Source organism: Pecten maximus, unplaced genomic scaffold, assembly GCF_902652985.1.
Source record: "Pecten maximus unplaced genomic scaffold, xPecMax1.1, whole genome shotgun sequence".
NCBI classification, from domain to species: domain Eukaryota; kingdom Metazoa; phylum Mollusca; class Bivalvia; order Pectinida; family Pectinidae; genus Pecten; species Pecten maximus.
In genome coordinates this window covers 1-25,581 of record NW_022982747.1, presented here as the reverse complement: position 1 = coordinate 25,581, position 25,581 = coordinate 1, and the positions used below count along the sequence as shown (strand labels likewise).

At 36.5% G+C, this 25,581-nt stretch overlaps 1 protein-coding gene across 1 annotated transcript in view; it reads right to left on the bottom strand.

Annotated features, from left to right (window-relative positions):
• Positions 1 to 25,107, bottom strand: part of LOC117320894 (UDP-glucose:glycoprotein glucosyltransferase 1-like) — a gene marked incomplete at its 5' end in the record, with an annotated part of 32,555 nt that extends 7,448 nt beyond the window's left edge. The window contains 23 exons of the mRNA XM_033875380.1: positions 207 to 286; positions 1,264 to 1,366; positions 2,717 to 2,812; positions 3,856 to 3,986; positions 5,040 to 5,171; positions 6,388 to 6,597; positions 6,990 to 7,084; positions 7,697 to 7,795; positions 8,009 to 8,297; positions 8,852 to 8,980; positions 10,012 to 10,233; positions 10,936 to 11,055; positions 11,535 to 11,621; positions 13,121 to 13,276; positions 14,071 to 14,131; positions 15,106 to 15,205; positions 15,553 to 15,653; positions 16,477 to 16,546; positions 17,644 to 17,740; positions 18,447 to 18,621; positions 19,238 to 19,344; positions 20,511 to 20,641; positions 25,022 to 25,107. Of these exons, the coding sequence (XP_033731271.1) occupies positions 207 to 286; positions 1,264 to 1,366; positions 2,717 to 2,812; positions 3,856 to 3,986; positions 5,040 to 5,171; positions 6,388 to 6,597; positions 6,990 to 7,084; positions 7,697 to 7,795; positions 8,009 to 8,297; positions 8,852 to 8,980; positions 10,012 to 10,233; positions 10,936 to 11,055; positions 11,535 to 11,621; positions 13,121 to 13,276; positions 14,071 to 14,131; positions 15,106 to 15,205; positions 15,553 to 15,653; positions 16,477 to 16,546; positions 17,644 to 17,740; positions 18,447 to 18,621; positions 19,238 to 19,344; positions 20,511 to 20,641; positions 25,022 to 25,107 (2,877 nt within the window). The remainder of the gene's footprint in view (positions 1 to 206; positions 287 to 1,263; positions 1,367 to 2,716; positions 2,813 to 3,855; positions 3,987 to 5,039; positions 5,172 to 6,387; positions 6,598 to 6,989; positions 7,085 to 7,696; positions 7,796 to 8,008; positions 8,298 to 8,851; positions 8,981 to 10,011; positions 10,234 to 10,935; positions 11,056 to 11,534; positions 11,622 to 13,120; positions 13,277 to 14,070; positions 14,132 to 15,105; positions 15,206 to 15,552; positions 15,654 to 16,476; positions 16,547 to 17,643; positions 17,741 to 18,446; positions 18,622 to 19,237; positions 19,345 to 20,510; positions 20,642 to 25,021) is intronic.
• Positions 25,108 to 25,581: the final 474 nt, after the last annotated feature.

The window sequence follows — 25,581 nt, the reverse complement described above, 5'->3', positions numbered from 1 at the left end:
TATTAAACATGGTCAATATTACTTAAATATTGGAATTAAAGCATTTGAAGTTAAGAACGGTGTTGAATTTATCATTGTATAAGCAGTTTATCAGTGGGACTATTTCATTTAGTGTCAATGTTTTGTCGGTGGCCTGGAACAAAACTCGGACAGTTTTTCCCTACAGTTCATGTATATCTTGGTTACGTACGAAAGAAATTACTTACGTAATCACAGGTAACTCAGACAATTTGTCTTTACAGTTCATGTATATCTTGATGTCCACATTGGCAACTTCCCTCAAAATCTAAAATAAGAAAATTAGGAAATCAGAATTTTTTATTTCATAGTATTAAAATTCAGATGTCGTTCCATCACATGTGAAGTGGGGAGAGAATATACCAACACCCACTATCCCACACCTACACCCAAATCCACTATCCCACACATGATATCCCACACCCACTATCCCACAATGACACCCACTATCCCACACCTACACCCACATCTACTATCCCACACATGATATCCCACACCCACTATCCCACAATGACACCCACTATCCCACACCTACACCCACTATCCCACACCTACACCCACTATCCCACACACGATATCCCACATCCACATCCACTATCCCACACACGATATCCCACACCCACATCCGCTATCTATCCCACACACAATATCTCACACCGACACCCAATATCCCACACTGACACCAACTATCTCACACCCACAGCCACTATCCCACACTGACACCAACTATCCCACACCCACTATCCCATAAATACTCATCTTTATTTCATAATATACAATCAAACATCTTACGATTAAGATTGTGATCATTGACTCCCACAAACTTGATTCAATTGTTGTAATGTGGTTCCAATGCCCCACAGAAATATTTTGTATTAACTACGTTTTATACATAAGTCTATTAGATTACCAATGTAGCTTTTCAAATATTTCTTTTATCAAATGTTAAATTAAAACTGCAAGAAAAGTTGAAGACTCCATAATCAATCATCTCTTACTTTTGTTTTGCCTCCAGATTTCACAACGATTTTAAAAAGATGAAACTTTAAGTTTATTCAAAGTCAATTTCTTTTAAAAAAATTTTAAAACAAATTTTATGAAGATAAAAGAAACATTATTTACAAACATCTGTCCAAACACATTAAACTTCAACATGAACCTTTATCTTCAGAAATTGAGGTGGAAACTTTGAAGACCAGTTGAAGTATTTTGATGTTACGACAGTGTTAAAATATGTATACACACCATAAGGATAGCCGACATTTTCTGGGCGTCCCTCGAGGCTGGATCAAGGATAACCTCTATCTGGTAGGCCGGGCCTCCAGGAATGGCAGCCAGTTTGATAACACTGAGGAGGGGAACGGTGAATTATGAACAACGAGAAACTTCATGAGTATACATTAAACAGGTAAATCTTAAGTGACCCTGTGTTGGGTTTGGTTTCGTATTGTTTAACCTCCTATCAACAGATATAAACATTTAAGGATGGCCTCCCTGTGTGGGTTTGGTTTCGTATTGTTTAACCTCCTATCAACAGATATAGACATTTAAGGATGGCCTCCCTGTGTGGGTTTGGTTTCGTATTGTTTAACCTCCTATCAACAGATATAGACAATTTAAGGATGGCCTCCCTGTGTGGGTTTGGTTTCGTATTGTTTAACCTCCTATCAACAGATATAGACATTTAAGGATGGCCTCCCTGTGTGGGTTTGGTTTCGTATTGCGTAACCTCCTATCAACAGATATAAACATTTAAGGATGGCCTCCCTCTGTGTGTAAGTTCAGGCTTGTAGTGTATACTAGTATGATTTGGGAGACTGCGGTATGTTACCTCACTAAGAAGCATGCTGCCAAAGACATCCAGCAGCACACCTCACCCGATCACATTACATTGACAACGGACGAACCAATCGTCCCCACTCCCAGAATGTTGAGCGCAGGGGCAGGTACTACCAATCTTACAGACTCTGTAAGGACAGAACCCAAAGCCTTCCTCAAAAGGGCCAATGTTCAAGGAAAGGCTAAATGTGAGGTAGTGACAGCAGAGACATTCAGGAAGAAGAAAAAAAAAATATACCAAATTTAATCGCCTCTTATCATGCAATAGAGGCAGCAGGTACAATTTGGCTAGGGGCCGCGGTGGCCGAGTGGTTAAGGTGTCCCGACATTTTATCACTAGCCCTCAACCTCTGGGTTGCGTGTTTAAAACACACGTGGGGCAGTTGCCTGGTACTGACCATAGATCAGTGGTTTTTTCTCCCGAGTATTCTGGCTTTCCTCCACCTCTAAAACCAGGCATGTCCTTAAATGACCCTGGCTGTTAATAGGACGTTAAACAAAATAAACCAAACCAAACCATTTATAATATTAAGAGCCTGAAGTGTTTAAACAGGTCGAAAGATATGTCTAAATCTTGATGGGGAAGTACAATAGCCCAAAATTCAATAAATTTCATTATTTTCAATTTTAGATTTCAAAAGAACATTCAGCATATGTGTATTTTAAACAGTGCCAGAAATCAAATGAATTAAAATACTGCATGCAGGTTGATATTGTTTAATGTCTGCAGCTATTTTATTTGAGTTAATATGATAGAGATGGAGGAGTAGTTGACCAATAATTAGTCCATCAAGTTTTTTCTGGAACAGAAGGTGTTAATGTATTATGAAGGGGAGATAACTCTATGATGGACTTGTACCTGTGTTGGTCACCGGAGTACTGGACCTCCTTCCTCTCTTTCGTTGACCCAGACTGACTGAGGAGAGACGACACCTTCATCACAAGGTCACTGCCTCTGTAAAACAACGGTTTGATTTATTAGCATTCGTAAGGACACCAGAAATGGTTTAAAGACGGTACATTATAGTCAGTGTGTTCATCATTTGTCAAAACCACATCAAATGACACATATAGTAGCAGCTTATTCTTCTTCATAAAATTGATTTTAAACGTAATAGAAAAGTGATCAGGGGCTCACATGTAACCCCACTCCCTCTAAAAAGTAGGGAAGTGTGACCTTTAACCTTGAACAATGGCCAACAAAATCTGATCTGGAGTAGAATTTCATGCTGTGATGTTATGGTGTGAATATGAACTAAATTTGTCGAGGTTCATTTGATATTTTGTATGAGAATGACACAGACAAATTGTTTATAAGTTACCTTTGTAACCATGTAACAGGACCATGTCGCCATAAAACACATGTGTAATAAGACTATTGTGGTGTGGTGAAATTGTCTATGATGTCACAATAAATATATGACATCACACGATTGGCTCTGTTGAGAAACACAACATACCAACTGAACTGATATATACAGAAGTTAATTTTATAATTTTCACTTAAATATTCTCAAAAATATGTCGTCTAAAGTGATAAACAGAATCTTAAACTCTTGGAATTTATTGATTTTTCATTTATTAAGTTCAATACTTTGATATGACATTCGTCTTAAAGCTTCTGGCATGTCAAATTAATTAACTATTGAACTTGTTTAATAATTTTCATATTTCACATTTGAACTCGCTTAATAATTTAATATTTCACAGTCATATCAAGACTCTCTTTATGGCTGATGAAAAAAGTTTTAATTCATGTCTTGAATTAAAACTTTTTTCATCAGCCATAAAGAGAGTTTTGATATGACTGTGAAATATGAAAATTATTAAACGAGTTCAAATGTGAAATATGAAAAAAAAAAAATTGATGTCTGTAAACCCAAATTTGGAGTGTAAATTTAAAGTCCAAAATTGGGTTGTATATATAAACCTAGTACAAAGAGAGACTGGAGTCCTGTATATACATATAAACCTCAGCCTCAGTATCAATCTGACTACCTCTCATCCTTGTGTCCCAAGGTTTGGAGCAGACCCTTGATTTTCTTGGCAGAATTCTGGAAGACATATTTCTGGAATAGGTCGACATCATCCTGTATAAATCGCTCGCCTTCGTCGAGGGGACCCAGAACCTAGAATGAAAATAGGTCTTTATAAAACTCAAACAAGAATGTTTATGTCTTTGAAATATAATGTACCAACTTAAGGTATCATATATATATCTTTTAGGATGTGTATGTGTATTACATAAAGGTTATTTGTATTTACAAGTTTCCTTATTTCCATGGTACTTATAATTGAACATCAACGGAAAGTTTCCTAAATGACATGACATTGTCCTTTTTTAAATGTTCTGCAAAAATCCTGTTGTAACGTACATATTTTGGTTAGGTCGTATTTTCAGACTAAGAGTTTTAACTTTTTAATGTAGTTTGTTAAAAAGGAAAATTTATTTCCAGGATAAACTTTGATTAAATGCATTTTTAATGCAAGATCTAAAATGAAATGAAACAAAATTTTCTTTTACTTATTTGAACTATTTCAAAAACACCAAATTGAATATGATTTTCATTAACATTTTTTTTTTTTGCAAAATCAGTTTTAACAAAATTCATAAAATCTTGTTTTCAATAAGTTTCTATTAAGAATTTCCTTCTTTCAATAAATATTACAAGGACAGTATTTCACATATAATTTCCAAAGACATGTATCTATAAATCAGGTGTAGGTAGTAGTGTTAGCTTTATTTGTGAATAATTAATTTTTCTTTGTTTTCATGGTAAATACTCAAATGTGATTGGCCGAAAAATTCTTTTCATTCTTCTATGAAAGAAATTCCAAGAATGGCGCAAAAAATGTGACGTCACAATACGACAATTGACATTACGTATTGATTTGAGAAAAAGAATCCCATTTAAAACCAGTAAAATTGTACATAAAACATAATTTTAAATTAGAAAATTATTTTCAAAAATTAGTTATAACTGTTGATGTCAATTTTTGTTTAGTTTCATCGGGGTATGAAACAAATTTTGTTTGCAAACTTCTGTAAGAGTCCGCTACGCGGATTCATACAGTTTGCAAACAAAATTTGTTTCATACCCCGATGAAACTAAAAAAAAATGACATTAATGCTTAAATATCAATATCACTTTCAGCCTGTAAACTGGTCTAATCTGCCTCACCTGACCGTTAGCCAGTATTCCCCTCGCCGACTCCTCCCACCCTAACACCTTGTCAACAAACGCTCGGTGGACCTTGATGAAGTCGATAGTCTGGACTTCCTCTGCCAGTAAGAAAGTCATAGTGTCCATACCCTGTAGATATAAAGGTACAAAAGTTCAAAGTTCATGTTACATCACATAGTCTCTTGGTTAGATGAGATATGTTTCATTCTGGTAATAACCCTACAATAACAAATACAGTACATTCCACTTAATCGGGTAACGCTTAATAGGGTATTTCGTTTATTGGGGTAAAAATTTAAAAACCAAAACCATTTTGCTCTTGAATTATGTTAAAAAAAATTTTTTAATTGGGTTGGAAAAGTCGTATTTTTTGGTTATTCGACTACGACAAACTGACCAAAAAAATAGAAATGCTCCAATTTTCACGAAAGTCATCACGTACATTTCTTTAAGTTTTAGACATTTATCAACAAATAGGGTAACTTAGATGGTTATAATGTCAAAAAACGGTAAAATATTACTTTAAACGATAATGTTATGCCAGATTTTTGTCATGTTTAGAACTGTGTTGTTGTTCTGCCTCGTGGGGTTTTCCCCCCTAACAGGAAATCAATTAGGCATTGTGGGTAAAATTAAATGTTATTTTTTGGCGACAGCATTTCGGCTTATTGCATAAGTTGGTTAATCGGTTAAAAAGCCTCCGAAAATAGGCAACCTAATTAAGCTGAAAGCACTGTATACAATTCGTCACACACTCATATCAAATACACTACAGACCTGACAATTCAAGGGACATAACTCATATGTGCATATTTAAATTATATGGACATGAAAATAATTATAACAATACAACAACTTCTAATATTAAATTTTCAGAATCTAGATATCAATAATCAGAGTATATCTGCCTAGTTATTTACTTGAAAATGACCACAAATTCAACAATACATAAAATATTTGCATTTACTTTTATTTCACACACAAAATGTAAATACACATTAAATACATATAAATTTCAAAACAATATTGTCCTGTTACACACACATAACAGCTTACAATTTTGTTCTTTTCTGATTTCCATGGTAACAGTACTGTATCAAAATACTTAGCCGTATGAACACCTGAATTGTGCCGCAGTAATTGTGATGTTAGATGGTAAATATTGGTGTGTTGAATTAATTTAAGAACAAGTTTCAAATTGATCTTGTGGAGAAAGTACATTTAGGTTTGGAGATGGTAATGTTTTCCTCCAATAACATTTCCGAAAATGCAGATTCCTCTCAGGCATGACAATAATTTGTAAACAATAAGTGACTGCTACATTGTAATGAGAAGAAATACTTACGTTGACCTCAAAATCACTGAGCTTTTTGTCACCAGCGAGGAGGGCTTTAACATTTTCTTCCTTTACCAGTTTGGTGATGAAGGATTTGGCGAGACCTGGCTCAAGGTTAGTAAGGGCAGCATACACAGCGCGGGATATGGGGTAGTCCTCATCTGCCCTCCATGGCCGACTGTTAAATATCACGCCTAGTCTCAGGTCATGTGAGTGTTTCTGTTTAAAAAATAAATAAATAAAATGAACAGAAAAGTTGAGTACAAACATTAGGCTGACCATGATTATCGGATTAGCTGGAGTGCTTGCATAGCAGTGACCATAATTACCTGTAGACCTATAGAATGTTACAGCAGTTGGAACACAAACATTCCAGTAACCGTGATTTTCTTGACAAAGAACACATTAGCTGTACAAACATTACACTAACCATGATTATCTATAAACTTAGAGACTTTATTGTATGTCGGTTGGAATACAAACATTCTAGAAACCCTGAATTTTGGGGGACCATCACATAAAAAAGAAAAACCTACAAAGTTTAAAATTAGCTTTTGATTTTCATCACAATATATAACTAAATATTATATGTTAATTAAGGTTTTACTTACCAGTTGTTTGAGAGCGGAATACAACAGATCTCGACCTTCTGGAGTCTCAAGGTCACAGACGACCCACATGGTTACAGGTCGGAGCATGTTCTCATCTGCAAAATAAAAATTGTTTTGAATATTTTTTACAGACAGTTCTGGATTGCTGAAACTATCTTACGCATAAATTGAACTGCTTGTGCTGAATCATATCAGAGAGGTACATTTTCAGGACGGTGATTTGATTTCTCAACCACACAACTTATTTCATGAATTAAACAAGTGATTGATCATGTAATGACAATCAAAAGGTACACAGGAACCGATGACATGTTTAAAAGACATGTCGACAAGAACTGATGACACATCTCAAAGGTACACAAGAACTGATAACACATCTCAAAGGTACACAAGAACTGATGACACATTTAAAATGTTCACAAGAACTGATGATGCATTCAAAAGGTACACATGTCAAGAACTGATGCCATATCTAAAAGTACAAAATAACTGATGACACGTAAAATCTTCACAAGAATCAAGGTATTTCTGGATTAACAGATAACCCTGACTTATTTCTTACGAGAGATGACTCTACTACAAGTCATAGGTAAATAATAGAAATTCCCTGGACTCATTTTTAAAATGTATGCATATTAAGATATGCGTGATATTTTATTACATGTATCTAGGCTGAAAATGTAGATATGGACATTGGAAAACCTCACCTTTCCTTGTTAAATATTTCATATTCTGGGTCATAATGGAAGTCATAGCTTTGGTGTTCAGCACGCTGAATTTATGTACGTCATTGTACACGTCGGCTTCTGTAAGCAGAGTTCAAAACATTGTAGGGTATAAACACGTCAAGTAGTTAGCGGACAAAAATAAATAGTAAATCGATAAAAAAGTCAAGGTCAAATGCAATTGCAAGCATGAACATGTGCTTTATTTGTGAAGTTTTGGTTTGGTGACTACATTTTATCATCTTAAAATGACCCATGAAGCCAAGTCCAGTACAATTTGACTTAATTACCCACCCAGTCTAACAGTAAAGTCAAGAGATTTCTTGGCTGGCGTGAGCACCCTTGAGTTTAGTCGAGGCAGGACATTGTCACGCTCCATGAGCCATTCTTGAACGTTGACAGAGTCATGGAGAGTGCCTTGGTACACAGCCTTCTGTATGGCCGGGGTGTGGGCGATGATCGAGGAGACCACACCCTCCTCAAACGCTTCCTCCGTCAGGTGTTTCTTGTCCATCGGCACACCATTCATAAGGACCTGGGGGAAATCCTTCAGCCCCGATTTGGACACAAAATCGTTGGAAGCCTGCACAAAGTTTTTAACAAATTTACATCTCACAATGTTATTTTCATATTAGCCTAAATTGTTGATTAATGCTGAATTTCATTATCAACAAATGATATGATAATAATTTCAGTTTCTGTGACAGTGTAGTGTTCAGAGTGTCCATACTTATTCCGGCTTTAGACATCCTTATTTTACAGATTTTTACTTTAAACATTTGTAAAATAAAACCAAAAGACAGTAAATACAGTCAGTGTATTAAATGGCGAAAATAGTGGGAAAAGTTCAAAATAATTTATAAGGTTAGAGAAGAAAAAATACTAAATATTTTTTAATAATAGTTCATAACATTCAGATATAATAATTCTACAATGTCAAATTCAACAAAATGTTTAATCGCTAAGAATATTTAGGAAATCTGAGATACAGAAATAACAATGCGCATACATGTATCTATTTAGGGGAATAATGAGCCATTTTCCTGCCAAGATACAAACGCATGATTTCAGAGTTTTGGTAAGGAAAAATGTTCTGCTGTAAAAAAACAACTGTATTTTGTTGACAAGGAAACAAACCTTTCTGAGGATATTGTAGTCTTCGTCGTCCCCAAAAACTGATCCTTCGTCGGCGTCAGCATAGGAGCGATGGAATTCCTTTACTACTATGTCTGCGGTCAGATCCTTGGACTGAGCTTTCTCATACACCTAAAGATACACGGTAATAATTACCTACATGTTTAAATTCTTCAACAATGCATTAAACTGTCACCAGGATGGCTGACTAATACCCCCACTCCACAATCCACCCTGATTCCCACTCCACCCCAAACACTTGTTGATTAAGACTAGAACTGTCACCATGATGGCTGACTAATACCCCCACTCCACAATCCACCCTGATTCCCACTCCGTCCCAAACACTTGTTGATTAAGACTAGAACTGTCACCATGATGGCTGACTAATACTCTCACTCCACAATCCACCCTGATTCCCACTCCGTCCCAAACACTTGTTGATTAAGACTAGAACTGTCACCATGATGGCTGACTAATACCCCCACTCCACAATCCACCCTGATTCCCACTCCACCCCAAACACTTGTTGATTAAGACTAGAACTGTCACCATGATGGCTGACTAATACCCCCACTCCACAATCCACCCTGATTCTCACTCCGTCCCAAACACTTGTTGATTAAGACTAGAACTGTCACCATGATGGCTGACTAATACTCTCACTCCACAATCCACCCTGATTCCCACTCCACCCCAAACACTTGTTGATTAAGACTAGAACTGTCACCACCATGATGGCTGACTAATACTCTCACTCCACAATCCACCCTGATTCCCACTCCACCCCAAACACTTGTTGATTAAGACTAGAACTGTCACCACCATGATGGCTGACTAATACTCTCACTCCACAATCCACCCTGATTCCCACTCCGCCCCAAACACTTGTTGATTATGTCTAGAACTGTTACTAGGATGGCTGACTAATACCCCCACTCCACAATTCACCCAAGGGGCATGCATAAAAGGGTCAAATAAAAAATAGTGCATAACTTCAGCGCTTGCTGTCACTACATCAGTAAAGTTTTGAGAAGTTTTAATGAAATCTGTTTGAAGGTCAACAATGGAAAACAAACATACTAAAAGTTTATTTCTAATTCTATTTTTACAATCTTCTTGTCACTTTCTAAAATCATAAGTAAAAACCATCAGAAACTTACATCAGTGATGAAAGATATTGCCCTTTCTGCACTCTCCTCCCTAATTAGGTAATCAAAAGCTCGAGAAATGGCCACTCCTGCGTCATCATACCCTGTCACCTCTCGATCAGAGTCGACGACAAGCACTATACCGATTCGTATTGGTGCGCTGTGCACCAGAAACGCCTCGGCCATCTTCAGCAATTCTCTACTGTTCTTTTCTAAAGGATCCACGACAAAAACCTGGAATGAAAAAAAAAATCATTTTGTAAACTAGAAACTAAGATATAAGAATATTTAGGTGGATTTAATCATGCAAAAATTATATATCACATGTCACATAAATTAAAAAGAGTAAATATGTTATTCTATCACATTTTTGTCCTGTTATCCAGTGAATTCACACATGTGAATATGTCATACATTGGCTGTGTCAGTCAGAAATCAATTGTGATGTCATAATATAGACAATGGTGTGACATCATGAATTGTGAATGGTGAAACAAAATGGCTGCCTCTGTCTGATTAAGTCCTCAACATTTTGACATTAAAACAAGTCAAAATGTAAGTTTTCTGATCTATATGATGAAAGGAATCCTAAATTTGTTCTCAGTTCATACAAAATTTTATATAACTCTTCTCAAAATTCTTCGCCATATCTTGCAAAAATTGTGAACTTTTATGACTTGTTTCATAAAATCTTATATGAAATGAAATGAAAACTCATTTCAAATTCTACGTCTGAAAACTTAAGGTTAAACAATACTATCTTTATAAAACTATCTAAAAAGAAACCCTGGTTACATCATACATGTATGTTTTTCAATTGAGAAAACTTACAGAAATATATCATATTTACAGTGATATATATTCTGCACCTTGACAGAGCCAATCAAAATAGGACTAAGACTTTTCAGACACGTTCTTCGAAGGATTCAGACTTACCATATGGAAGAAGTTCTTGGCGACGTGTCTGAGCATGCCCGGGAATGTTGGCCGCAGAATATCCTGTACACTGCTCGGCCAGTTCTTGTACTTACGGTCAGTCTCAAGGTCATTCAAGTACTGCAGGAATGAAGGTAAACATAAATGATATTAGTTGTGGGTTATACCTGGTTAGAGAGACCAGTACAACACACTGGTCATACTGGACAGGATGTTTAAATATCGTTTTTTTTTTGGTTGACCGTTAGCCATAGAAGCTTCCTGCCGAATTTCATTGAACTTGCTTAAGGGGTTTTGGAGAAGAAGTCCAAAATGTAAATTGTTTACGGACACACGACATTGGACAAAAGGCGATTAGAATAGGTCACTTCGAGACTTTCAACGGTTAATTACTGGAATACCTGTATAAACCCGGTGATTGTAATATCTAAGAAGATTCGGTGACCAATACTATTGGTATAGTCACCTTCATCAGACAAAAATATTTTTTTTTATGGATCAGAATATCAAATTTGATACAAAGTAAGAATAACCTTGACCTACAGTAAGAGGAAGTGACCATGACCTGCAGAATAGAAAAGTAACCTTGACCTACTTACAGAAACAGCAGTGTGTCTGATATCTAATGCAAAGTCCTCCGAGTCACCACTCAGGTCCAGTCTTAAAATCTGGTTGACCTCTGGGCCCTGAAATGAGATCAACAAAACAGTTAAGCCACTGATTGCCACAAGGAAATGACATGGCTTCAATTCCGTAAGATGTTTGAATGCATTAATTTATTCAATTTAATTTCTCACCCTAGCAAGTTGTAAATGTTTTATTAATCTTTTTATTTTTCATTCAATGTCATGTTTTCCCTCTTTGGGAGTATGGTTTCTCCAATCAATAGTTGAATTGAAAATGATTATCAATATACAGTGGAACTTCGTTAACTCGAACTCGACGGGACCACGAAAAAACTTCGAGTTATCCGAGTGTTCGAATTAAGCGAGTTATCATTTTTGGTGAAAAGTTTGGTCAATATTTGTCAACATTATATAATCATTATACCTCCGCTCTGTCGCTCATCAGTTTAGTGTGAAGACATATCAATACATGTAAATGTATATGTAATGTTTTGTTATGTCACTTGTAATTTGGTGTAGTTTTGCCGATATACAGACACGATAAAGTTTCTTTCACTTAGTCACTTCAATAACGATCTGATGTGCAAGTCATGTTTGCAAAAGGTAAACGATAAAACGGAATTCGACAAAATAACAAGTTATTCATGTCAAATCAAATACCCGGTAACTGTTTGAGTTTAACACAGATTGCATGCAAAACGTAACAGAACCATTACTTTTTATTGGACATATAAAATACTGTTTGATCGGCCTACTTACTTTTTATTGATAACCACGCCATTTCCATGTGTATTAGCACCGGAAGTTGGGCTGCGCATGTGCGTATAAAATGTTACTGTAACTGAGTTGGCGTTTTATCCGATTTAATAAACAGCACTGACCGTTACAGTTGTACTCTGAACACCTCGGCAGTAATTACGTTATTGTTTCAGCAGTTTAAAGATTTAATAGGCGCCGGTGACTGTTTCATTTCTACACCTGTAAAAACATCAGCCGGGTAGATCTACCGGTGTGTCAGAGATTAGTTCCACTTGAGCGAGCGGGTAGATGAGTTGTTGACTATCGTGTGTACTAATATCGGCGACCGCCTTAGGAAATTACCTGATGTAAGTAAAGCAGTACTTTTTATCACCAAGACTTGTTGTTATAAGATTCAACCGACAATTTCTTTTATGAATTTATGAAGCACGTAGGTTAGTAGTGCCGATATGTTCAGTATTACAAACGGAATTTAGCTCTTAAAAAATGTCGGCGTTTACCACCGATCGACGAAAATTATACTTCGAGTTATTCGATCATTTCAAACAGGATTTTTATTGTTGGGACCAAATTTTCACTTCGTATTATCCGAGTTTTTCGAGTTTTCCGAGTTCGAGTTTTCCGAGTTTTCTTTACTAAGATAAAGAGAGAATTCGGCCGGGACCGACGAGGTACTTCGAGTTAAGCGGGGTATTCGAGTTTTCCGAGTTTTCCGAGTTCGAGTTAACGAAGTTCCACTGTATTATGTTGTTTGACCTTAAGTTTTCTTTAATAAAATCATAATCCCGGAGTTATCTGACCTTGAAGCCGAGTGAGTAGAGTCCTTCCATTAGATTAGTCTCAGATCTCATCAGTTCCAGAAGGCTGTAGATATCATACACTTCCATATCTACAGATAAGCCGTTAAGGAACATCGCCGACTCGCCAGCGGCCAGGCCATGGTTTGTTTCAAAATACTACAAAAAAAAAATCGAAGGTTATTTAATTATACGAATATATCCAAAAACCAGCTTTTCTTTCAACATACTCAGTGGACTTGAATGACTTCAATTATAGTCAACCTGTCCAATCTGACACCTGTAGGACACAACATATTGATCAGCTTAACCTGTGTAATCTGACACCTGTAGGACACAGCATATTGATCAGCTTAACCTGTGTAATCTGACACCTGTAGGACACAGCATATTGATCAGCTTAATCTGTGTAATATGACACCTGTAGGACACAACATATTGATCAGCTTAACCTGTCCAATCTGACACCTGTAGGACACAACATATTGATCAGCTTAACCTGTGTAATCTGACACCTGTAGGACACAACATATTGATCAGCTTAACCTGTGTAATCTGACACCTGTAGGACACAACATATTGATCAGCTTAACCTGTGTAATCTGACACCATGTTGGTCTGATTAACCTGTGTAATCTGACACCATGTGGGTCTGATTAACCTGTTAAATGTGACACCCTGTGGGAGACAAATTGGTCACTTGTTCGACACAAAAGAGTCAGATTAAACAGGTTAATCTGACACCTTGCAAACCACAACATACATTGGTCAGATTAACCTCTCAAATCTGACACAATGGGCTCGTGACATTCTTCAGAAAATAAAAAAAAAAGAAATAATAATCAGTCTGCAACTTATCATAACATCAGGTTGAAATCTCATAAAGACTCCACCACATCTAGGAAAATGTTGCAGCTATTGGTTGGATTTATAAATTCTTCTCATCAATTTACCTGCTGGTTCTTCTTCAATTCTTTTTTGAATTCTTCAGTTAGGACGGTCTTCACTAGCGTCCTGTAACACATCAACAGATATCAACACACACATCTCTGGTATCTGTTATACCTAAATATGTTGTCTAGAAAAGGAATTTTAGATGCCAACGTTGTCAAAGCTTTCTTTAATACAGATATCTCATGTCATGTTTTTGTCTTCGTTTTCTTGCATCATTTACAAAAACTATCAATAAGCGAAATCAATGAATAAAACAATAAAACCCAGTTTCTTTAATGCATGTATTCATTACCATATATGAATTTGTACTTATTATGATAATCTAATCTTGTTTGCAACAAGCATTTTCATTGGCTTAGAATTTTATGATATCAGTCCATAACGTAAAAATAACACATCTTTTGATTGGCTAATGGAGCAGTGTAATGATTTGTAAGAGAAAATAGTCCATCAATAAAGTGAACTTTTGAAAGGGTATAACATAAATTATAAGAAATAACTTGAATACAAAAACCTGTAGAGTACTCTCATCATAAACCACTTTACAGTTTATTTAGAGTACACTCCGTTTTTTTTGTGATATATCAAAATAAAATTCTGACTGGCATAGCCGATGAAAAACACTCCTATGTATTTAAGCATTGATGTCATTTTTTTTTAGTTTCATTGGGGTATGAAACAAATTTTGTTTGCAAATTACGCGGATTCATACAAAAGTTTGCAAACAAAATTTGTTTCATACCCCGATGAAACTAAAAAATAATTGACATTAACACTTATAATTAATTTTTGAAAATGATTTTCTAATTTAAAACATGTTTTATGTACAATTTTACTGGTTTTAAATGGGATTCTTTTTCTCAAATCAATATGCAACGTCAATTGTCGTATTGTGACGTCACATTTTTCATGCCATTCTCGGAATTTCTTTCATAGAAGAATGAAAAGAATTTTACGACCAATCACATTTTTAAATGATTCCTGTTAAGAATTCCTCTCTATCGTCTATTGTGACTATGGGGACAGGCACTTACCTGGCTCTCTGTGGGAAATTCTGGCTGATGTCCGTGAGAACCGACAATACCTCAGACGTAGGGGTGGTCATCAAATTCTGAGCTGCTTGTAGACTCAAGTCTGGGGAGAATTCAGTAATTAAATTTCAGACTCAAGTCTGGGGAGAATTCAGTAATCAAATTTCAGACTCAAGTCTGGGGAGAATTTAGTAATTAAATGTCAGACTCAATCATGGAAGGAATCAATGATTTTATACTCAAGCCAGAGCAGGTAAGTTTTTACAGTTTAATTAAGTTCATTCTCAACAAATTAAATACTCAATCAAAACTCTAACAGTACACAACATACCACGAATGATACAAACACACTACACCATACTATAATATATTTATATCAGATGTCTGTGTATGATGAATGTGTAATTTTCAAACTTAAAACAGACTTTTGTAAACTTTAGGAAATCTCACCCTGTAACTGCCAAACTTTGAGAGCTGCTAATTCAGTAGAGGAAGCGACGAGGTGATTCTTAAAAGATTTCAAATCGTCTTTGCTGTCTGGGTGCAACTCTCTGAAATTATTTTAAAAAATTGACTTAAGGAGGTATGCTACATTAATGTGACATGTATCTTCTTTCTAAAAGAGCGTCAAACTGAGAAAAACCAATAAAATAATTCAAACGAATAATGATGAAACATTAAAATGTACACAAGAATTGATAAAATATTTAAAAGTTAAGAAAATATTTTTCAAAATTAGAATTCACATTCAAAAATGTACATGTATTTCTAAACAGTTCAAGAAATCTACTGATAATAATATCTAATTCTACCATATGTCAAATGAAACAAGAGCTCAGTAAAAGGATGCATAGTAAGAAGTCTGACCCTATCCAATGACTGTTTGTCTGTTTGTTTATTTAAAATAATCTTGGATTAAATGTCATAATAAGTAAAGTCCAAAATGGGCAAGAAATATTTACAAAACAAACAAAGAAATCATTACCAGAAATGAAATCCATATGTCCTAAACAGGTTCAATATTTAAAAAAAAAATGAACATTATTTTCCCAAATAAAACCCATATTGACCGGAAGGACAGATGGATGAATGAACATAATACGCCCATAAATTGAATGTACAACAAAATACATTTTTGTCTGAAGAATGAAGGTAAAAACACAAAGACTTCAGCTACATTTAAACATGACAGCCATCATATAAACCTCATCCATCAATGTGTAATTTCAGATGATTTTTTTTTTGAATTTAGTTATTCGATGTGGATAATACTGTGGCTACATAGTAATAATTATACAGATTCCATCAAATGTCAGGATCAAAGCTTTAAGTATTTAGAATTTAAATTATCAAAAAAAAGTGAACTATTTTTACCTGAGTTTGGAAAAGATGAATCCTTGCACTTCATCTACGTCATCATCCTCAGTATCGGCCGAACCTCCACCTGATGGTAAAGGGAGACAATTACAAGGTTTAAACCGTTCAATCTTCAAATTCCGTAGGGAGAATTTTATCGTCATTTAAGTACGAAACATTCTACCAAGTCCGAATGTACATGACAGCTATCAACGAAACTGTGTCCTGAACAAAGATGGCCCACTAGACCTGTATGGTCTCCATATTTTCTGAGATTATATAACGAGAATTTTTCATTTTACCAAGGCTTTGGTTTGGTTTGTTTTGATTAAAGTCCTATTAACAGCCAGGGTCATTTAAGGACGTGCCAGGTTTTGAGGTGAAGGAAAGCCGGAGTACCCGGAGAAAAACCAGCAGCCCACGGTCAGTACTTGGCAACTGCCCTACGTAGGTTTCGAACTCGCAATCCAGAGGTGGAGGGCTAGTGATAAAGTGTCGGGACACCTTAACCACTTAGCCACCGCGGCCCCTTTTTTTTACCAAGGCTCTGGCAAGGTACAAGATATATAATTTGATACAATACACACTGAAAACTGTTTGTCAGCTTTCAAAAAAAATTGTCTTTTTCCTTTGTCAAGCAAAAAATGGAAAACTACAGCTTGACATTTCACATTTTCATTTATGCTGGCTGTCAAATTATGTAGACACATTTTTGTCCAAAGAGCATATTAAAGAAAATATAAAGAATGCTATTGGGATGAAAAATCGTCCAGACAATCTGACAGACGTCTGGAAACAAATGTCTTCAAAAGCTTGTTTTTAATCACTGTTTGTGTTATAAAAATGATTAAAGATAAAACTACTTTTCAAAAACATGATATGATCGCAAACATTCTTGATAACAGATCACTAGGAAATCTGAAATATTTTGCCTGTCTACTTCATTCTTTTATGACATCACAATGAAACAATAGAAAATGACAGCCAATCACAATGAAACAATAGAAAATGACAGCCAATCACAGATCTGTTATTATAATCATAATCCTCAAAAGATAATTCTATTGGTGTTATGACACTGATTACAGGGTAGTCATGACAGTTATAACGGGATAGTCATGTGATAAATTGATGATAAACAATGTGTATGCCGGGTACTTATGTTATTCTGTAAACAATACCTACTTTCTACTTTTGTGTCGTCCTTGGCTTTGTATTCCGTGCTTTTTATAGCTAACTCCACACCATAACCAGACAGCCGTGTTTTCTCCTCGGCTGGGTCCTACAAGGACAGCACACACAATGAACATTTTATTTCACATTAAACTCATATTAACCCTATATTGTTTATGGCTTCAGAACAATTCCAGAGTTTGACTAAAATTTGTTAAATAATGAAGTTGCTTAGTGTTGAAATTGAATGAGTTGATGATTTATATATATAAACAGTGACCTTGGCCTTGACCTTGGAACCCAGAAACACAACAATGTCTGAAGTATACTCATACTTGACCTTTGCATAAATTTTGTACCTACCCTGAACAAATGTAACCTAATATGGGCATAATTTGTACCTACCTTGACAAAATGTAACCTGACAAAATGTAACCTAATATGGACATAATTTGTATAGACCCTGATGACATGTAACCTAATATGGGCATAATTTGTACCTACCCTGACTAAGTGTAACCTAATATGGGCATAATTTGTACCTACCCTGACAAAGTGTAACCTGACAAAATGTAACCTAATATGGGCATAATTTATACCTACCCTGATTAAGCGTAACCTAATATGGACATAATTTGACCTACCCTAACTAACCGTAACCTAACATGGACATAATTTGACCTACCCAGACTAATTAAGTGTAACCTAATATGGACATAATTTGTATAGACCCTGATGACATGTAACCTAATATGGGCATAATTTGTACCTACCCTGACTAAGTGTAACCTAATATGGGCATAATTTGTACCTACCCTGACAAAGTGCCGTAGTACGTAGGTAATTTCTTTCTTTTCTGCTATGTCTCGTAATGTCTCGTGGAATTCTGGGAAGCCTTCATTTCCGACTTCTGCATAAAGTACTACGACAACGTTATTATCTGTAGACCCCGGATAGACATGATCGAACTTGAAAACTGATGGTTTTGGTCTGAAATTAAACAAAATATCGTCAAGGAAGAAACTTCAAATAAACTTCAACACAACACATCAATATACCCCATGTTAAAAATCAAGCTAGCTTAAAATTAATTAAATCAAGATATATAATAATATTTATTGCAGCCTTTTGACTGTTAAAGCATTTACATTTATATATAGATAGAGTCAAAAAAACAAGGCCATTTCAAAGAACTTTAAATTAGTATAAGCTTTAGCTTGTTTTCCAATCCTATATGTATATATGATTTGTATTGTGATGTATGTTAGTATTTGAATATCAATAAAATACTGTTTAAACTTAAGAACTTTTCAGAAAATGACATGCTGCAGGTATGATGACTTTTCTGGATACATCACACTTTTTGTTTGATTTTAAAAGCAATTCATCCATTTTCATGCAGATTTAGTTTCTGACTCAAAATGCGATTCATCACTGAAATTACAGATCCAAGATTAAAACAGCTGTTTTTAGAGTAGTTCATACACATCAAAACATAACTGTGATGAACAAAACAAATACACTACATGATACAATATAGATATTCTATCCAAACATGACTCTATTCAACATTTATAATTTAGCTTATCAAATTTAAATCGCTTACAAATCTGCTGCTTTTTCCACCAGTGACTTCACCTCGGCTGGGTCACATGTTGTTTGTCCGTGAATGTTCACAAATGCAAAGCAGCCATCCGGCCCTCCCTCGGCCAGCTGAAAACAACCCAAGTTTTTAAATCAATTACAACAATAAACAAAGGGTTCCTCAGATTGAGGTGTATACACGATATACATGATACCGCTGACTGTTACTCCCTGAATATAAGTAGAATGTCCGTGACTCCTATATGTAACTGAAATCGGTCACCTTATTATGTTACACGATTTAACTTGTCTCAATATAAGTCCAACAAGGGCACAACCACGATAGATCAACTTCCTGAGAAACATGAACCGCTGTGCGAGGGTATCAAAGCACACACCTCAGACTCTTCTTCTGTTGGTTTTATCTGATACTCTACTGAGTCAGCTATAATTGTGTCTCTCCTGAATATAATGGTACTACCCCCCGATTGACCCCACTGACCTGTTGACCTCACCGACCTGTTGGAATGTTTTTTACTGTATGGTACTACCCCCCGATTAACCCCACTGATCTGTTGACCCCACTGACCTGTTGACCTCACCGACCTGTTGGAATGTTTCCACTGTATGGTACTACCCCCCGATTAACCCCACTGATCTGTTGACCCCACTAACCTGTTGGAATGTTTCCACTGTATGGTACTACCCCTCGATTGACCCCACTGACCTGTTGACCTCACTAACCTGTTGACCCCACTGACCTGTTGGAATGTTTCCACTATATGGTACTACCCCCCGATTGACCTCACTGACCTGTTGACCCCACTGACCTGTTGACCCCACTGACTTGTTGGAATGTTTGCACTGCATGGTACTACCCTCCGATTAACCCCACTGATCTGTTGACCCCACTGACCTGTTGACCCCACTGACCTGTTGGAATGTTTCCACTGTATGGTACTACCCCTCGATTGACCCCACTGACCTGTTGACCCCATTGACCTGTTGGAATGTTTCCCCTGTATGGTACTACCCCCCAATTGACCCCACTGACCTGTTGACCTCACTAACCTGTTGACCCCACTGACCTGTTGGAATGTTTCTACTATATGGTACTACCCCCCGATTGACCTCACTGACCTGTTGACCCCACTGACTTGTTGGAATGTTTCCACTGTATGGTACTACCCTCCGATTGACCTCACTGACCTGTTGACCCCACTGACCTGTTGGAATGTTTCCACTGTATGGTACTACCCCCCGATTGACCTCACTGACCTGTTGACCCCACTGACCTGTTGGAATGTTTCCACAGCTGGGGAGTAAATCCTGAGGGATAAAGAAAGCTGCAGTAACTTCAGCTGAGAAGGGGAGATAACCTTGCCAGCAAACTTCAGGACCATGTGGTATTTTCCATGGTCAGTTTCTGAAAGACAGAGAAACATGTTCTATGTTATTTGGTAAGTCTTGGCTGTCATGACATCTAAGGTTTGAATTCTAGTGGGCTGAAACAGTGTTCAAAAGTAAAGGTGGTCCGATGGTCCGAGGCTATAGAAAACCTGGTCGGTCTATGTAAAATTTCAAAGTGTTGGCCCCATTGGCTATGAAAAGTTTGAGCCCTGACATACATTACAATTCATGAAAACAACATTCCATTATTTTCTGACAAATGATCATATGAAATCAGAGCTTAGAATAGAGTTTATTTTATTCATAACAGTGTGTTATTACTGGATGATGCAAGCATTTGCGTGACAGTTATGCTACTTTCAACAATGTTTGGTTTGTTTTTGTTTAACGTCGTATTAACAGCCAGGGTCATTTAAGGACGTGCCAGGTTTTGGAGGTGGAGGAAAGCCGGAGTACCCGGAGAAAAACCACCGGCCTACGGTCAGTACCTGGCAACTGCCCCACGTAGGTTTCGAACTCGCAACCCAGAGGTGGAGGGCTAGTGATAAAGTGTCATGACACCTTAACCACTCGGCCACCGCGGCCCCTTCAACCAATGTTTTAAAAATTGGTCTATTGAAAAATGACTTGGGCTATGGGATTTGAATTTTCTGTAGACATATTGTCTAAGGAATTTTCAAATATAATTTCATACACTGCTGAAAGACACTAAAGGCATCAGGTGCTTGACAGGTTAAAAACATTTTAAATATGAATAATGTATGTTAGTATAGTAAAGCTTCATGAAATCTAAATAAATATAACTTTTACGATTACGACTTCTTATTAATCAGTGATTAAAATAACAGTGAGCTGAGAATTGGTGATACACTAAGGCTATGTATCTTATTTACAAGAGAAACAAGAGCTGTTGGAGAACAGCATAGCTCATCTCGCAAATGTTTGTCAATAAATTATTAAAATGAATTAATTGGAATGGTTTCGCAAATTGCATTAATAATATTTATATTGTTTACTTGATCAGATTGTGTTTTGTGAATTCATGCAATTTTCAAAACCATACCAATTTATATATATATAAATTATTTATTGACAAACATTCAGGAGACAAGCTATGCTGTTGTAGATTGAATGAATATATTGAATACAAATGTATTTGCTTTTGGATATATTTCTTCAATTTTTTGATAAAATACTATCCTTATGAGAGTTGTCTCCCTTGAAAAATGTGGACCGGTATAAATTGTCTAATGTGACATTTTCACATTGTTTTTTTTTTCAGTTTCATTCCAAGAAGGGATAGTGTAACTCCATAGGGACTCTTTTACCAAATATCAGCACCCAAGTACAATCATAAAGTGATGTAATTTTACTAACCTTCCACATTTGCACAAAAATTTTAAAAATCTGTTTTTTCCCCAAAAACATCTTTCAGTTTAACTCCGGCAAGGGATAGTTTAACCCCCACAGGGAACCTAATACCATGTATTACTATGCCTTTCAACACTCAGAACATAAACTTAACACAAAGTCCAAAGATTTAAAAACAAAAAAAAACAAAAAAACACACAGATTTAAAAAGAAAAAATCCAATTTTTTTAAAAGTTTTACTCCAGGAAGGGATTGTCTTACTCCATAGGGACTCTATTGCCAAATATCAGCACCCTTGTACAATTATGAAGTGATGTATTAAAACCTCTTAACACTTGCACCAAAAAGTTAACGCAGAAATATTCTAAGTCCAAAAATTTGAAAATTTTGGTTTTTTCCCAAAAAAATCTTTTAGTTTAACTCCAGCAGGGGATAATTTAACTACAGAGGGACACTATTGCCAATTATCAGCACCCTAGTACAATTATAAAGTGATGTATTAATACCTTTCAACATTTGCACCAAAAACTTTAAGCAACAAGAGATCCCAGAGGGATCTTGGCGCCCACCATTGAATGATCTTTATAGGTTCCATGTCAGATTGATCTTTTCCCTACTTTTCCCTTCCTCTAAGTCTTACTTATCTGTGTAAATTCAGAAACAGCCCTCTAGTACTTTTCAAACAAGGGGAACCTATATACAGAATTTAAGATTTAGCTATAATGGCTGTCTGTCGGCCATGTTGTTTTCGTATTGGTGACCAATATGCAAAACTAGGCACTGAGGGGAACCTACATATGAAATTTGAAAAAGATCCCTTCAGTACTTTCACAGAAATAGCGATAACAAACTTCAATTATCAAAATCCGAAATGGCTGCCTGTCGGCCATGTTGTTTTCTGATTAGTCTCAAAATGCAATATGCATAACTAGGCACTGAGGGGAACCTACATATGAAATTTGAAAAAGATCCCTTCATCACTTTCTGAGAAATAGCGATAACAAACTTCAATTGTCAAAATCCAAGATGGCTGCCTGTCGGCCATGTTGTTTTCTGATTAGTCTCAAAATGCAATATGCATAACTAGGCACTGAGGGGAACCTGCATATGAAATTTCAGAAAGATCCCTTCATTACTCTCTGAGAAATAGCGATAACAAATTTTAATTGTCAAAATCCAAGATGGCTGCCTGTCAGCAATGTTGTTTTCCTATTGGTCTCAAAATGCAATATGCATAAGTAGGCATCAAGGGGAACCTACATATGAAATTTGAGAAAGATCCCTTCTGTTCTTTCACAGAAAAAGCGATAACAAATTTCAATTGTCAAAATCCAAGATGGCTGCCTGTTGGCCATGTTGTTTTCCGATTGGTCTCAAAATGCAATATGCATAACTAGGCACTGAGGGGAACCTGCATATGAAATTTCAGAAAGATCCCTTCATTACTTTCACAGAAATAGCGATAACAAACTTTAATTGTCAGAATCCAAGATGGCTGCCTGTCAGCCATGTTGTTTTCTGATTAGTCTCAAAATGCAATATGCATAACCAGGCACAAAGAGGAACCTGCATCTGAAATTTGAGAAAGATCCCTTCAGTACTTTCACAGAAATAGCGATAACAAACTTCAATTGTCAAAACCCAAGATGGCTGCCTGTCGGCCATTTTGTTTTCCAATTGGTCCCAAAATGCAATATGAATAACTAGGCACCAAAGGGAACCTACATATAAAATTTGAGAAAGATCCCTTCAGTACTTCCTCAGAAATAGCGTTAACAAACTCCAATTGTCAAAATCCAAGATGGCTGCCTGTCGGCCATGTTGTTTTCCGATTGGTCCCAAAATGAAATATGCATAACTAGGCATCAAAGGGAACCTACATATGAAATTTGAGAAAGATCCCTTCAGTACTTCCTCAGAAATAGAGATAACAAACTCCAATTGTCAAAATCCAAGATGGCTGCCTGTCGGACATGTTGTTTTGTGATCGGTCCCAAAATGCAATATGCATATCTAGGCACCAAGAGGAACCTACATATGAAATTTGAGAAAGATCCCTTCAATACTTTCTCAGAAATAGAGATAACAAACTTCAATTGTCAAAATCCAAGATGGCTGCCTGTCGGCCATGTTGTTTTCTGATCGGTCCCAAAATGCAATATGCATAACAAGGCACCAAGGGGAACCTACATATGAAATTTGAGAAAGATCCCTTCAATACTTTCTCAGAAATAGAGATAACAAACTTCAATTGACAAAATCAAAGATGGCTGCCTGTCGGCCATGTTGTTTTCCGATTGGTCCCAAAATGCAATATGCACAACTAGGCACCAAGGGGAACCTACATATGAAATTTGAGAAAGATCCCTTCAATACTTTCTGAGAAATAGAGATAACAAACTTCAATTGTCAAAATCCAAGATGGCTGCCTGTCGGCCATGTTGTTTTCCGATCGGTCCCAAAATGCAATATGCACAACTAGGCACCAAGGGAAACCTACATATGAAATTTGAGAAAGATCCCATCAGCACTTTCTCAGAAATAGCGATAACAAGAATTGTTTACGGACGGAGGGACGGACGGACGGACGGACGGACGACGGACCACGGACGCAGGGCGATTTGAATAGCACACCATCTGATGATGGTGGGCTAAAAATATTCCAAGTCCAAAATTTTTAAAAAATCTGTTTTTTCCCCCAAAAAAATCTTTTAGTTTAACTCCGGCAATGGATAGTTTAATCCCCACAGGGACCATATTACCATAAATTACTATGCCTTTCAACACTTGCACCAAAAAGTTAACATTTGAAAAACCAACGCCGATGCCGACACGACAACATAAGCTCGCACTCTTCTTCGAAGAGACGAGCTAAAAAGTATAAAAAACACAAACAAATGTAATCCTTCCATGTTAAACCTATACAACAACAACAACAAAATCATATCCTTTTGAAAAGTCTATCTACAGTATGTATTTTTAGTAACAGACAATACATGTATGCCCGACGGTCCTTTTTACCTACCTAAGGCAGTGGATTTAGGGTCTAACTTGGCTATTTCTCCAACATATCTCCAAAAGGATTCAGGACTCTCCTTGGCAATGTACTCACTGTAAGAAAACAGAAAACAATTCTTATTTACATCGCTTGTTAGCTACATGTAATCTATATGAAACCAGCCTGATATTACCCATACCTTAAAATCTTATTTGAATAGGGAAAAAAAATCAACCGAGGGAGATCGGTGATGTCAGGAACCAAGGGAGATAAGTGATGTCAGGTACTGTGGGATATCAGTGATGTCAGGTAAATAGTAATTATTACCGAGGGAGATCGGTCATGTCAGGAACCAAGGGAGATAAGTGATGTCAGGTACCGTGGGAGATAAGTGATGTCAGGAACCGAGGGAGATCGGTGATGTCAGGAACCAAGGGAGATAAGTGATGTCAGGAACCGTGGGAGGTAAGTGATGTCAGGTACTGTGGGATATCAGTGATGTCAGGAACCAAGGGAGATAAGTGATGTCAGGTAATGAGGGAGATTGTTGTTGTCAGGTAAATAGTAATTATTACCGAGGGAGATCG